Source organism: Lissotriton helveticus, chromosome 2_1 (assembly GCF_964261635.1).
Source record: "Lissotriton helveticus chromosome 2_1, aLisHel1.1, whole genome shotgun sequence".
NCBI lineage: Eukaryota > Metazoa > Chordata > Amphibia > Caudata > Salamandridae > Lissotriton > Lissotriton helveticus.
The window spans coordinates 1,526,516,096-1,526,531,112 of NC_136059.1; the positions used below are offsets into that span (position 1 = coordinate 1,526,516,096).

Consider the following 15,017-nt stretch of genomic DNA (forward strand, 5'->3'; position numbering starts at 1 on the left):
TTTGGGTCTGGGGCAGTGGTCGAAGTGGGCTGGATCGGCAGGGACGGCATGCCCCTTCTTCTTTCATTTCATAGATTCTGTTCCCCTAATTTCTTATTTTAAACATGCGTCCGGGACGGCAGAAATCGGCAAGACCGAAAGTTAAGGCTCAGCCTTTGGGGACGGGCGGAATGGGCAGAGAAGGAAAATGACTGTCTTTTCCTTCATGCCCAGAGAAGACAAGGACAGTGTCCAGTTATCCTGCCGCTGGCAGCTGCCCTCCCCCTCTCTTTGTTCCCCCTCTTCCCTCTTTCTGTCTTGCTCCTCCTCATTTAGTGAAAACCGGGACTTAAAGAAACAGGCATTACCCTCTCTTTCCTCCTTTCGTTTAATTGCTCCCCATTGACATGGACCCAAAAAAGAAAAACACTTTTACTGGAAACCTTGTCTTTTTCTGAAATGTTTCAGTTTGCAATTCCAGCCTTGGGGTGGAGAGAAATAAAACATTCACAATATGAAAACTAACTAAAGCACAGCAGTGTGGTTGCTAGGTAGCCAGATTGATTTATTCACACCTAAACGCATTAGCGCCACTTTACAATGTTTGCCAGTGAAGCACTACTTTTGTTTTCTCGTCTCTCTTTGAACAACATTGCTTTCCCTGGGTGGGAAAGTGCACTATTCCTGGAGGTACCGAAATACCTGCTTGATGGGTGAATTAGAAAACAAAATGTGTACAGCGGCTGTGTGTTCATAAATGTGGTCTTTTTAAACCATACAGCTTACATTTTGGATATAAGCAATGGGCATTGAAATGGGTCCCTTCTGGGCCGTGTAATCATGGCCTTAACTTTTCAGGCCACAGGCACTCAATAATTTCTGAATAATGAGTGTATAAGGAAAAAGGTAATCCTGTTGTTCCTGCTTACATGTCACATGCTTTACTTCATCTTGCATTCCCTAAAAGTGTTTGCTTTTTCTAGGATATTGTTAATTTTTTTAGGCAGCATATTGCTCTTGTCTCGTACGTAATTTGAATGGAGTCACATCCAGGTGTTTATAGCGGGTCAGTGCAGTGTAAGTTTCTCCCAGTGGGGCAGTATGGTGTTAAGTGGACGAGAGGATATGGCACTGTGGTCCGAGCTGCTGAATTTGGAACTGGGGAACCAAGATCAGCCTTCATGACCAGTCCACCAGACCACTCCCCCCTGAGGAGCACATTCCCATGCTAGACCGTTGAAGGCCCGCCCGCAAGATCTTAAAAGCCCTGGTGTCTTAGCACCAGCAGGTGGACCCTAGCCGTGGCAAGTGTGGGTTAACCTTGAAGGCCTGTCCGCTACAATGAGAATTTGCCTAGCCTTGGTGCTGGTAAGTTCCAATTCTATTAAGGACTCGGAGGCGAGGATTATGCCTTTCTTCCTTCGCTTTATTGTACAAACAGCAGCAAGAAAAAACTACAAACAACTACATTTCCCATGAGCAGCAGGGAAAGAAAAAAGTCACAATGATAGTCCTTCGTTGCTCTCCGCACTCCGGCAGCTCCCATCATGCCTTGCAGCTGCTTCCTCCTCCTCTTTCTTTGCGCGAAGCCCACGCTCGATTCGCCTTAAGCTTCTTGTTTATTACCGTCATTCCCTGCAAAATACGCAGTGTCAGACTCTGAGCAGCCACCAACAAATGTTAAACGCATGTTCAAAGAACATCACAACTGGTATCAAGCATAGCCAGCAATAAAAACCTCAAAAACGCATTACTTACAGTCATTATGGGAAGGGTCCACTTCCTTGAAGTCATTGGGAGAAATAATCCTCGCCTCCGAGTCCTTAATAGAATTGGAACTTACCAGCACCAAGGCTAGGCAAATTCTCATTCTATGGCAGGACCGGAGGCTTCGGATTATGCCAGTTCAAAGCTTGTCGACCACCAGCAGAGCAACCTCCAACACTGGCTTAGAATAGAACCTCTTGAACGTGGAGTCTAAGGACCAATCGGCCGCTCTCATCAGATCTTCCAACCTAGCCCCAAGGGCAAAAGCTTTAGAGGCCATCGCCCCTCTCGCTGAATGAGCACCAAACTGCTTGGTATCAATCCCCGCCTCCTGCATCACCCAACGCACCCACCTGGCTATAGTTGGGGAAGAAACAGCCTTGTACGGTTTTCGTAGGGCAATAAGTAATTGTCCGGAGGACGAGTGTCTTCAGTTAAACTTTCATAGGCACGGAGGCACTGCACAACACACAGCTTAGGGGAATCCTGGAAGGCTGGGTACGAGATCACTCTCGACAGGGACTTAGTCCGCCTACTCACTGTGAAAGACACCCCGTCAGGGGAGAAAACTCTAGCAGTGATGTCCAACGCTTTCACATCCGAAACTCGCCTGCAAGAGATCAGGCACAACAGCATAGCCAACTTAGCCGTAAGCTCTTTGCGAGACAAAAAACGATTTGGCTGCCAGGACAAAAACAAGTTCAGAACCCTGTTCTCGTCCCAAAGGACGGAATAACGCGGCTCAGGCGGCAACGAGAGGCGAATCCCTCTCAAAAGCCTACACACCAAAGGGTGCTCACCAACCGGGGAAGCCTGAACCAGGTCGTGTCCGGCCGAGATAGCAGAGCGGAAGATATTAATTGACCGGTAATCAAGGCCGTCTTCTGCTAACCCAGCCAAGAAATTCAGAATCTGAACAACGTCTGCCCCCACGGGAGCAAAACCCCGTCGCACACACCAACGACGCCATCTATGCCAGGCTGATCGGTATCTCTTGGTCGTGCTATCGGCCCATGCCTTGGAGAGCAGATCTTCTGCCTGTTCCGAAAGGCCTGGGAGCGTCCAGCGACGCCGGAGATCCGCCAGGCCATCAGACGGAGGGACCCCTCCTGGACTAACTGGTGGGGAACCCCCTCCGGACTGAGCAGAATGTGAGGAGAGAGGGGGAGTAGGATCGTAGAATCCCAGGAAAGTTCCAGAAGAACTGGAAACCACACTTGAGACCTCCACCATGGGGTGATCAGAACCACCTCCACCAACTGACGGCGAAGCATTGCCGACACACGTGTTATCATTGAAAACGGGGGAAACGCATATCCCTGCTCGCCCGACCAGTCCTGGAGGAAAGCATCCGTCGCTTCCGCCAGCGAATCCGGACGCCAACTGAAAAATCTCGGAAGCTGATAATCCAGGCGAGACGCGAATAGGTCCACCGAGAAGGGGCCCCATCTGTCTGCCAACCAGGAGAACACTAGAGGGTCCAGCTTCCAAACACTGGCGTCCCAACAGGTGCCGGGAGTGCCAATCGGCCACCTCGTTCTGGCGACCCGGCAGATACTCTGCCGTGACCGGTACCTGCCGGTTGAGGCAAAAGTGCCAAAAATCCTTGGCAAGTTCCGCTAGCATTTTGGACCTGGTTCCTCCCAGATGGTTGATATAACGGACCACCGACACGTTGTTCATCCGGAGGAGAACACAGGATTGAACCCTGTCCTTGGTTCAGCACCGGACCGCAAAGGAGCCTGCCAGCAATTCCAAACAGTTGATATGCAAGGACTGCTCTAGGGCAGACCAGGCGCCCCCCCCCCGTGGAAAAATCTCCACACCTGGCCCCCCAACCGGAGCGACTGGCGTCTGATTCGATAACAACGTCCAGCTCGGAGACGAAAATCGCACGGCCATTCCAGCTTCCATGTGCGTTAGCCACCACCGCATCTCGTCCCCCACCTCCTCCGACAGTGGGATCAACTGAGAGTAGGTTAGACCCTTCCGTAGGTGGTACGCCTTCAGGCGCTGCATGGCCCGATAATGAAGGGGACCTGGGAAGATGGCATGAATCGAAGAGGACAGGAGACCCACTAGCCGCGCCAAATGGCGCAATGACGTGTGAGACTTCGCCAGCATCTGACGCAACTCGTGTCGGATCTTCGCCATCTTTCGAGCCGGAAGGCTCAACGTGGCCGACACCGACAGTGAAACCTAAAAATGCGGCGCTTTGAGTGGGAACCTGAAGAGATTTCTTCTCGTTGATAACAAAACCCAGATCCTGGAATAGATTGACGGCCATCTGAAGCTGGGACGAAAGGCGCTTCGGACACTGGTCCATATGATGATGATGATGATGATGATGAAAATAATTTATAACGCGCAAAAACAATAACCCGAAGGTATCAAGGCGCCTAACAATAAAATCAGAAAGTAGAACCAATCATCCATTACACATAGGCTTGCAGGAAGAGGCGAGTTTTGAGTGCACCACGAAATGCCTGTAATGTGGGTAGGGACCTGAGATCCAAAGGGAGTTCGTTCCACCATTTAGGGGCAAGGGTGGAAAAGGCCCTGCCACCCCATTTAGCTCTTCGTATACGAGGGGCTGACAGAAGCAGTTTCCCGGAGGAACGCAAGTTCCTTCCAGGGATGTAGTTAGAAATGATGGAGCTTACTCCAGAGTCACTGTTTTTTGTGATGGCTCTATAGGTCATACACAGGACCTTGAACCGTACTCGGTATTCTACCGGAAGCCAGTGCAGTGTTTTCCTGGCTAACGTGGCCGAAGTACGTCTGGGAGCGTCCAAGACAAATCTTGCTGTGGCATTTTGGACCACCTGTAAGCGCTGCAGGAGGCTCTTTTTCAGCCCCGCATACAACGCATTACAGTAGTCTAGCCGCGAGCCTATTAATGCCACAGCTACCTGTTTTCTGGATTTTAATGATAGATATTTCCTAATCCTTCTAAGGATATGGATTAGGCCCCAGCAGGTGGAGATGGTTCTACTCACCTGTCCATTCATATCCAGAACCGGGTCTATCATCACCCCCAGATTCTTGGCAGATGTTGTAGGGGAAGGGCAGACTCCGAGCGAGTTAGGCCACCAACTATCTGACCATATGTTATTGTTCCCTCCAAACACCATCACCTCAGTCTTCTCCCCATTCAGTTTGAGAGAGTTCTGAATCATCCAGTGACCAACCGCCTCCATACAGGATCTAAACTTGGAGGCGGTCTGCACATCTGAATGGGAGAGAGAGACGAGGATTTGGGTGTCATCAGCATAGGAAACTACCTCCATCCCGTAAGATCTTATAAGTCTGGCCAGGGGGGTCACATAGATGTTAAACAGGGTCGGACTAAGAGCCGACCCTTGAGGGACCCCACATGGCACAGATCGGGATGGAGATAGAAACTCGCCCAGTTTGACTCTTTGCTCCCTCCCAGCGAGGAAAGAGGTCAGTAGATCCAAGGCCGCCCCCCCCACCCCCACGTCCCTCAGACGGGATGTAAGTACTGAGGGGGAGAGGGTGTCGAAGGCGGCAGTCAGATCCAAAAGGACCAGGAGGGTGGTCTGGCCCCCATCCACTGTCCTACGGATGTTATCAAGCACAATGGTGAGGGCCGACTCGGTGCTATGTTCCCTCCTAAATCCATGCTGGGAGGAGTCCAAGCAGCCCGCGCATATAGAGCATGTCGTCCAGGTAAACGATCATCCGGATACCTCGAGCTCGCAAGGCCTCGACGACCGGGCGCAACACCTTTGTGAAACACCACGGCGCCGAGGATAGCCCGAAAGGTAGCGTGGTGAACTCGTAGACCAGACCGTCCCATTTGAATTGAAGGAAACGACGGTGAGGGGGAAATATGGGAACCGCCAAGTAGCGTCTTTCAAGTCGAGCCTGACCATCCAATCTAACGGGCGCAAAACATCCCTCAGGAGATGGATTCCCTCCATCTTGAAATGGCGGTAAACCAGCCATTCGTTGAATTCCTTCAGGTTGATGACTGGTCGACGACCCCCATCGACCTTGTCGACCAAAAACAGATTGCTGATGAAACCCCCGGGGTGTTCCCCGCGTGCAACAAATCGCCCCTTTGTGGAGGAGGGCGGACACCTCGTCGCGCACTAAATTTGCGTCGCGCTGCGAAAAGGTAATGGGACGGGGGCGCTGAGGCTGACGAGGACGGCCATGAAACTCCAGCTGGAAGCCCTTGTCCTTCTGCAGCACCCAAGCATCGTTGGTCAGGGAACCCCATGCTGGGAAAAACTGCGCCAAGCGCCCCCCCCAACACGCAAACTCGCTGAAGGCAGCACACTCACCTCTTCCAACACCTTGTGGTTGTCTTCTCTGGCCGCCACGGCCCCGGAATTGCTGACCCCGGGTGGGGTAGAAGTTGTTGAAGCGGGCACCGTCCTGTGCCCGTCCAGGGTCGGAGCCTTGTCATCGATCAGAGGGGTTGCCACGGCCGAACGAGCGTCCCCTCCCACGTCCGGCCCCCTCAAAAACCCGAGGGGCAAAAACTTTTTTGATATTGGACTGCGCCCTGTCCAAGGAGGTAAATGTGGCCACGAACTTCCCGAGCTCCTTAATGAAGGGGTCCCCGAACAGCCCCCCTTGAGCCACGGCGCCAGCTTCCGAAGAAGCGAGGTCACCCAACTTAGGGTCAATTTTTATCAACAGTGACCTCCTCCTCTCAGTAGAGAGGGCACAATTCGCATTTCCGAGGAAAATAATGGCCCTCTGGGCCCAATTGGAGAGGACCTCCGGGGAAATCTGATCTCCCGAGACCTTGGCCTCCTCAGCCATGTCCAAGATTTTGGTCAGAGGGCCCACCGCGTCCAATAACTTGTCCTGGCAAGTGCGCCAGGACCTGTCGATCCCCTTCCGGGGATCCCTGACAAATTTTGCCAGGAACGTCGCCATTTTAGGATCGATGTCCGGCGTCATAGCTACCTTGCCCTCCAAGGTAGGCCGAGGACACTCCGCCCGAAGGCGGCCTCGAGCGTCCTTCTCCACGGGCTTGCACAAGCACCCGGCCACCTTGTCGCCTGGGACCCAGTCCGAGGACCGGGGGTGGACGATATTGTCCGGATCCAACATGTCCGAAGGACCTTCAGAAGAAGCGGCCTGGGACGGGAGCCATGACCTCGAGGAACAGGCCTTCTCGTCCGTGTCCGGGGAATCCCCGTCGTCCTGGGGGTCAGGAGACATCGTACGCGGGGTTGGGGGGGGAACCTCCGCCGGAACAGGGGCGGGTTGGGACCCCTCGTGCGCCATGAAGGCGTTCTTGACACGAGCGAAAGCTTCTGCGTCAACCCCTTCTGCACAGGGTTTCTTGGGTGGAGGAGGGGTGGGAGAGGACCCCGGGGCCGGGGCTGGCGGAGGAATCGGAGCTGGTAACTTGGAGTAAGCCTCGTCCAACCGTGCCGTGAGGCGTTGCTCCAGGGGCACCATGGCTCGGTCAACCGCCCTATAAATGGAATCCTCCACGGCTTAGTAGAAATTGTCATCCCAAGGCACATAGCTGAGAGGGTCCCCCTCTGGATACTGCTCATGATCCCCCTGCATTATGAGTGAAATTAGGCTCTGGCAAGAAGGGATCTGCTGCACTGCTAGTAAACACAGGCCTTAACAGGCCCCAAATGTAGGCTGGGAGGGAGCCCAGGCAATAAGGGGGGCACTAAGGCACACAATTCACGGGCAGAGCCCTGGGAACGCTGCGGCCCTCTAGATCACAGGGCGCCAACCCGGCAAAGCGTTCCCAGCACCAGCAAGCCGGTGCTAATTACGACCCCGCATGGTGTTCAGGAAAAACAGACTACAACCCAACTGGGCGTTCAACACAGGGAAAACCTACAATTACGACCCCGCAGGGTGTCAAGCCGGGAGACAGGGGCACTGCAACAGCCTGTAGGCCAAACGCGCCGAAGACCGCTTGAAAAACGTGCCTCAGGCGCGCCAGTCACAGATAAGACTCGCCCCCTAGCGGTGGAAAGCGCACACCGCACTCAACACTGGGAGAAGGTCACGTGAGGAGCGCTGAAAGCGTCCCGCGAACCACAGGGGACTCTGTAGGAAAGAAAACAGGTCAGCGTCTGCCTAAAACACGAAACGCTACCCACACAGTCCCAAACACGACAGAGAAAAAGCAAAAGCCACTTAACTTGCTGCTGAGCCGCGAAGAAAGAGGAGGAGAAAGCAGCTGCAAGGCATGATGGGAGCTGCCGGAGTGCGGAGAGCAACGAAGGACTATCATTGTGACTTTTTTCTTTCCCTGCTGCTCATGGGAAATGTAGTTGTTTGTAGTTTTTTCTTGCTGCTGTTTGTACAATAAAGCGAAGGAAGAAAGGCATAATCCGAAGCCTCCGGTCCTGCCATAGAATTCATTCTGAAGTTCACCTCCAGTCTTGCAGGCAGGCCTATGAAACAGCACACCATAGAGTGACAGTGACTCTATCACTGAGGTCACAGGACCCTTGAGCAGGGGGCTCTAGGGCAGTGCGACTGCACCAGGCACTGACATCAGGTGGGGGCTTCGTGTTTGTAAGTATAATATGGTTTTAAAAGCACTTGCTGCCTCCTTCCTGGCCTCCAACAATTTTCAGCAGGAATAAAAATGTCAGGATAACTCCTGTGATTAATGTTCTTATTAGAGAGAGATGGTGTTTTGTCTAGCGGAAGTTTAGACACATGGAAAGGAAGCACAGAGGGTTAATGTGCCTGCTGCTAAGAACATGTACCATGCAGATCACAAAGTACACATAATGTAAATGGGTCAGTGGGTTACTGCTTTTGTCAGAGAGACAGTATTGTTATTGTAGTTAAGAAGTTAAAATGCTAACCTGAAATAGTGAGCTATTAACTGTCATGTAAAAGCTGCATTCAAACTGCAAGGTATAAATTAGAGCGTTATGCTTTTCCCCCAGTCTTTGATTATTCTAATGTTGCAAAAAAGGGTTCATTTGGGTAGAAATCAATTCTGATTATTTAAGAGAACCCCCAACCATGATATTGCGTTTTAAATTCTGAGTTAGTGCTTCTTCAGACCAATCACTATTAACCTAGGCTGCCTACTAGTATGGTTGTCATGGGACTCGTACATCTTGTAGTCCTTTGTCTTATGTAACGTTTCTTATACAGTGATTTACACACGTATGATTCTTTGTCTCTGTGTAATATGTGTGATGTAAAGTCGTATGACACCCTTAGTGGTGCTGTAAATTTTCTTATACTTTATTATTTTGACATTTTTACACATGCTAACAGTCTCTGCAAAGATTTTTCATTATTAGTACCAGTGGAACATACAACTGCAGCAGTGAGAAAGGTGACCAGCCAACATTTTCAAAGGGCCCTCCACTTCACAGCAGCACAAGTCACCTTTTTTAGTAACTTTTGATCCGTTTGAGCTATACAAAATGTATTAGTTAAAATCGTAGATTATGCAGCAGATTATGTATTATGTGACAAATATAACAGAGCCATAATTATGTGGAAAACATTTGCAAACTAGGATATTTTGCCATTCATGTTTGAACTGCTCTTGGGAGACAAATGGCTTGCGATTCCACTTTTAAGGATATTTGGGACATTCTGTGATTGGAAACGTATCGCACTCTGTGAATGTATTTTAATGTCAATAACTCATATTAAACCTTAAGTAAACACGTGTATCCATTGGTTAAATTAAATAACGTAATAAGCTGTAACCAGTTAGTGAAATGGGAAACAAATACTAAACATTGGGATATTTTGCTCTTTCCGCCACACCTCTGCCTCCGCCCACTGACCCAATCCACGGGTTATTCCCGCCCCCTGGTTCTCCACCCACAGTTCCCCTACTTTTTTCCATAATACTTTTTTCTCCATAATACTTTTCTCCATAATACTTTTTCTTTGTGATCATTATTAAATGAATTGTATTTATTTTATATTTCTCTTTACTTTTAAAACAGGCCCTGTGATTGCCTCCTCTGTGTTTTCACTAAGGAATAAAGAAAAGGAACACCTATTCGCAACGGACCAACAAGACTATAAAAGAGGACACGAAAACGATCCTGCCCTAGGTGAGATACTTCTACTTTGGTAGTGTGGTGCGTGCCATAAAGTGAAGGATTGGTGCCTGCATAGAATCAACTCATATTTCCATACACTAATCTAAAAACTTGAAGGTAAAGAAGTTATTTAGATCAAGATGATTTGTGATGGTTCTTTCTGGACCCTGTTGTGCATTTGACCAGTGTTACTCTTTGACTTATTTTACACATTCTCGCCACCCTGCTCTTGATTCAAACTAGGAAATACATTTTTGTTTATTTACAAATGCTTTCTGAACAACCTAGTTCTACACAACCTTAATGAATGCCACTGCTCATTGCATTCATTATATATTTATCCATATAAAGCACTTCTTTAAAATCATGTAGCGGAATCTATTTGCTACAAACCAATGCTGATCTCTTAGCGTGAGGTGAATATGTCCATCTGAGGCAAGCGTTACATGGCTGTTCAGTTCTTTCATTAACATAGGTTCACATTGTCTTATTTTGAGTGGTTATTTAAGAAGTATGTGTGTCACTTTCTCTTCAACCCTTTGCACAAAGCACAAACCTTTCCAGCTTTTGAATACTCCTCTCCCCAAATTTCCATCAATGCCTACCATTTTACTGGCCCTAAACATAATTTCAATTAGGTGAAAGTTGTACATCAATTATGGGATTTCAGATTTGTTTATGTGCTGAGTAGGCCAAAAGATATTCCAGTTAGAACAGCATTGGTGCAGCTATATGCCTTGAGCTTGGTTTGTGGCACTCAAAAGGAAGAACAAATTGTAAAGGACTGGAGGACCAGATCTATTAGACAAGTATATCACTGAATAGTGTATACTGGCATATTATTATGGGATAAGTACTGATATGAAAGAAGGAGGAGCCATTAGTGAGCGGTTACTAGAGCTGTGGACTTTGAAAGATGGAATGACAAGCAAGACTCAATTTATCTTTTGGCTTGCGATGGCAAACCATTCTAGATCATGTATCACTTTCTAAATTATCTGCCTTTCCAACTCTCACAGATCCGCACTACAGTTTTAGTTCCCTGTGGACCCTGGCTCATACATTTAGGGCTCACACCCAAACATCTCGGTCATATAATGCTATAGGTACAATTGGCAATTTGACCATCATAGAAGTTTTTTAAACAGCAGATAATCCACCATTGGTTTGCTGGCTTTTTAATGAGGATCTTGAACAAGTTAATTTTATTTGGACTATCTATTTCATTTTATGTTTCAATATTATGCCCAAACAGGAAAGTTTTTACACCTCTATTTATTTTCCTTAGGTGTCAACTGTATAGTTTCCCAAAACTCATTTTTACCTTTTCTTTTATTTATATTCTCCTCCATCTTGTGAGTTGCAGCCCACATGTGCCCCAGATTGCTTTGAGCAGAGTCCAGGAAGTGGTAAGGAGACAGACTAGTGCTGTCTCTTCCCAAGACAAAAAGTTGTTTAAAAAACGATTTTCACTTTCTGTGTTTACTGTCTATGCCTGTGGTTGTTACAGTTAAAAATTGTAGTTTTATCCTGCCTGTAATTGCATATTTTATCACCTGTGTTGTGTTTTAAATGTGTGGTTTTCCCTGCCCATGATTGCCTTCATTTAGTGTGTTGAATTGTGGGATTTGCAGTCCAACCTCAGTAGTTTGTCCCTCTAATTCCTTGGTGACAAATCTGTTTTCCCTCCAAATTTCTCCTTTGCACTGTGCTTAGGCATGTGTGCTCAAACAGTGCACCCCCAGCCACCATTTTGTGTTCACAAGCCAGTGAGGCCAGCCCCCCTGCCCCCCCCCCTAGCTACAGGGATTTTCTACATCAGAGGGTGCTTCTGTGAGCTGTATTTACTGGGGCCTGTGCACTTCATTTTTTGGCCAGCAGGGGGAGTAAAGCTTTATTCAAACAGTATTGTTAGATTTCGAGTTAGTGAAGCCTTTACCTGCTGAAGTCCAAAGTTGTGGATTGAGCCTGTCTGTCTCCTAGGAGATTCTGAACAGGAGCAAGCAGCTGCCCAAACCCCACCCCCAGGCCAGCAGACCATTGGCTATTCAGCTACCAGGCAAGCCTGAGCCCTCCTCTCACACCTGCCCAGGCCCCTGAAGGCCTTGCTGGGTGCACCCCAAATCATTCTCCTCCATCTTGTGAGTTGCAGCCCACATGTGCCCCAGATTGCTTTGAGCAGAGTCCAGGAAGTGGTAAGGAGACAGACTAGTGCTGTCTCTTCCCAAGACAAAAAGTTGTTTAAAAAACGATTTTCACTTTCTGTGTTTACTGTCTATGCCTGTGGTTGTTACAGTTAAAAATTGTAGTTTTATCCTGCCTGTAATTGCATATTTTATCACCTGTGTTGTGTTTTAAATGTGTGGTTATCCCTGCCCATGATTGCCTTCATTTAGTGTGTTGAATTGTGGGATTTGCAGTCCAACCTCAGTAGTTTGTCCCTCTAATTCCTTGGTGACAAATCTGTTTTCCCTCCAAATTTCTCCTTTGCTCTGTGCTTAGGCATGTGTGCTCAAACAGTGCACCCCCAGCCACCATTTTGTGTTCACAAGCCAGTGAGGCCAAATCCCCTGCCCCCCCCCCTAGCTACAGGGATTTTCTACATCAGAGGGTGCTTCTGTGAGCTGTATTTACTGGGGCCTGTGCACTTCGTTTTTTGGCCAGCAGGGGGAGTAAAGCTTTATTCAAACAGTATTGTTAGATTTCGAGTTAGTGAAGCCTTTACCTGCTGAAGTCCAAAGTTGTGGATTGAGCCTGTCTGTCTCCTAGGAGATTCTGAACAGGAGCAAGCAGCTGCCCAAACCCCACCCCCAGGCCAGCAGACCATTGGCTATTCAGCTACCAGGCAAGTCTGAGCCCTCCTCTCACACCTGCCCAGGCCCCTGAAGGCCTTGCTGGGTGCACCCCAAATCATTCTCCTCCATCTTGTGAGTTGCAGCCCACATGTGCCCCAGATTGCTTTGAGCAGAGTCCAGGAAGTGGTAAGGAGACAGACTAGTGCTGTCTCTTCCCAAGACAAAAAGTTGTTTAAAAAACGATTTTCACTTTCTGTGTTTACTGTCTATGCCTGTGGTTGTTACAGTTAAAAATTGTAGTTTTATCCTGCCTGTAATTGCATATTTTATCACCTGTGTTGTGTTTTAAATGTGTGGTTTTCCCTGCCCATGATTGCCTTCATTTAGTGTGTTGACTTGTGGGATTTGCAGTCCAACCTCAGTAGTTTGTCCCTCTAATTCCTTGGTGACAAATCTGTTTTCCCTCCAAATTTCTCCTTTGCTCTGTGCTTAGGCATGTGTGCTCAAACAGTGCACCCCCAGCCACCATTTTGTGTTCACAAGCCAGTGAGGCCAGCCCCCCTGCCCCCCCCCAGCTACAGGGATTTTCTACATCAGAGGGTGCTTCTGTGAGCTGTATTTACTGGGGCCTGTGCACTACGTTTTTTGGCCAGCAGGGGGAGTAAAGCTTTATTCAAACAGTATTGTTAGATTTCGAGTTAGTGAAGCCTTTACCTGCTGAAGTCCAAAGTTGTGGATTGAGCCTGTCTGTCTCCTAGGAGATTCTGAACAGGAGCAAGCAGCTGCCCAAACCCCACCCCCAGGCCAGCAGACCATTGGCTATTCAGCTACCAGGCAAGTCTGAGCCCTCCTCTCACACCTGCCCAGGCCCCTGAAGGCCTTGCTGGGTGCACCCCAAATCATTCTCCTCCATCTTGTGAGTTGCAGCCCACATGTGCCCCAGATTGCTTTGAGCAGAGTCCAGGAAGTGGTAAGGAGACAGACTAGTGCTGTCTCTTCCCAAGACAAAAAGTTGTTTAAAAAACGATTTTCACTTTCTGTGTTTACTGTCTATGCCTGTGGTTGTTACAGTTAAAAATTGTAGTTTTATCCTGCCTGTAATTGCATATTTTATCACCTGTGTTGTGTTTTAAATGTGTGGTTTTCCCTGCCCATGATTGCCTTCATTTAGTGTGTTGACTTGTGGGATTTGCAGTCCAACCTCAGTAGTTTGTCCCTCTAATTCCTTGGTGACAAATCTGTTTTCCCTCCAAATTTCTCCTTTGCTCTGTGCTTAGGCATGTGTGCTCAAACAGTGCACCCCCAGCCACCATTTTGTGTTCACAAGCCAGTGAGGCCAGCCCCCCTGCCCCCCCCCAGCTACAGGGATTTTCTACATCAGAGGGTGCTTCTGTGAGCTGTATTTACTGGGGCCTGTGCACTACGTTTTTTGGCCAGCAGGGGGAGTAAAGCTTTATTCAAACAGTATTGTTAGATTTCGAGTTAGTGAAGCCTTTACCTGCTGAAGTCCAAAGTTGTGGATTGAGCCTGTCTGTCTCCTAGGAGATTCTGAACAGGAGCAAGCAGCTGCCCAAACCCCACCCCCAGGCCAGCAGACCATTGGCTATTCAGCTACCAGGCAAGTCTGAGCCCTCCTCTCACACCTGCCCAGGCCCCTGAAGGCCTTGCTGGGTGCACCCCAAATCATTCTCCTCCATCTTGTGAGTTGCAGCCCACATGTGCCCCAGATTGCTTTGAGCAGAGTCCAGGAAGTGGTAAGGAGACAGACTAGTGCTGTCTCTTCCCAAGACAAAAAGTTGTTTAAAAAACGATTTTCACTTTCTGTGTTTACTGTCTATGCCTGTGGTTGTTACAGTTAAAAATTGTAGTTTTATCCTGCCTGTAATTGCATATTTTATCACCTGTGTTGTGTTTTAAATGTGTGGTTTTCCCTGCCCATGATTGCCTTCATTTAGTGTGTTGAATTGTGGGATTTGCAGTCCAACCTCAGTAGTTTGTCCCTCTAATTCCTTGGTGACAAATCTGTTTTCCCTCCAAATTTCTCCTTTGCACTGTGCTTAGGCATGTGTGCTCAAACAGTGCACCCCCAGCCACCATTTTGTGTTCACAAGCCAGTGAGGCCAGCCCCCCTGCCCCCCCCCCCCCTAGCTACAGGGATTTTCTACATCAGAGGGTGCTTCTGTGAGCTGTATTTACTGGGGCCTGTGCACTTCGTTTTTTGGCCAGCAGGGGGAGTAAAGCTTTATTCAAACAGTATTGTTAGATTTCGAGTTAGTGAAGCCTTTACCTGCTGAAGTCCAAAGTTGTGGATTGAGCCTGTCTGTCTCCTAGGAGATTCTGAACAGGAGCAAGCAGCTGCCCAAACCCCACCCCCAGGCCAGCAGACCATTGGCTATTCAGCTACCAGGCAAGTCTGAGCCCTCCTCTC

The 15,017-nt window shown here is 48.7% G+C and overlaps 1 protein-coding gene across 2 annotated transcripts in view; it reads left to right on the forward strand.

The window, feature by feature from the left end:
• Positions 1-15,017, forward strand: part of LOC144818764 (zinc finger protein 713-like) — a 137,605-nt gene that overhangs the window by 61,251 nt on the left and 61,337 nt on the right. For both annotated transcript variants that reach the window (XM_078676493.1, XM_078676492.1), the window contains exon 3: positions 9,696-9,806. In XM_078676493.1, the coding sequence (XP_078532619.1) occupies positions 9,696-9,806 (111 nt within the window). The remainder of the gene's footprint in view (positions 1-9,695; positions 9,807-15,017) is intronic.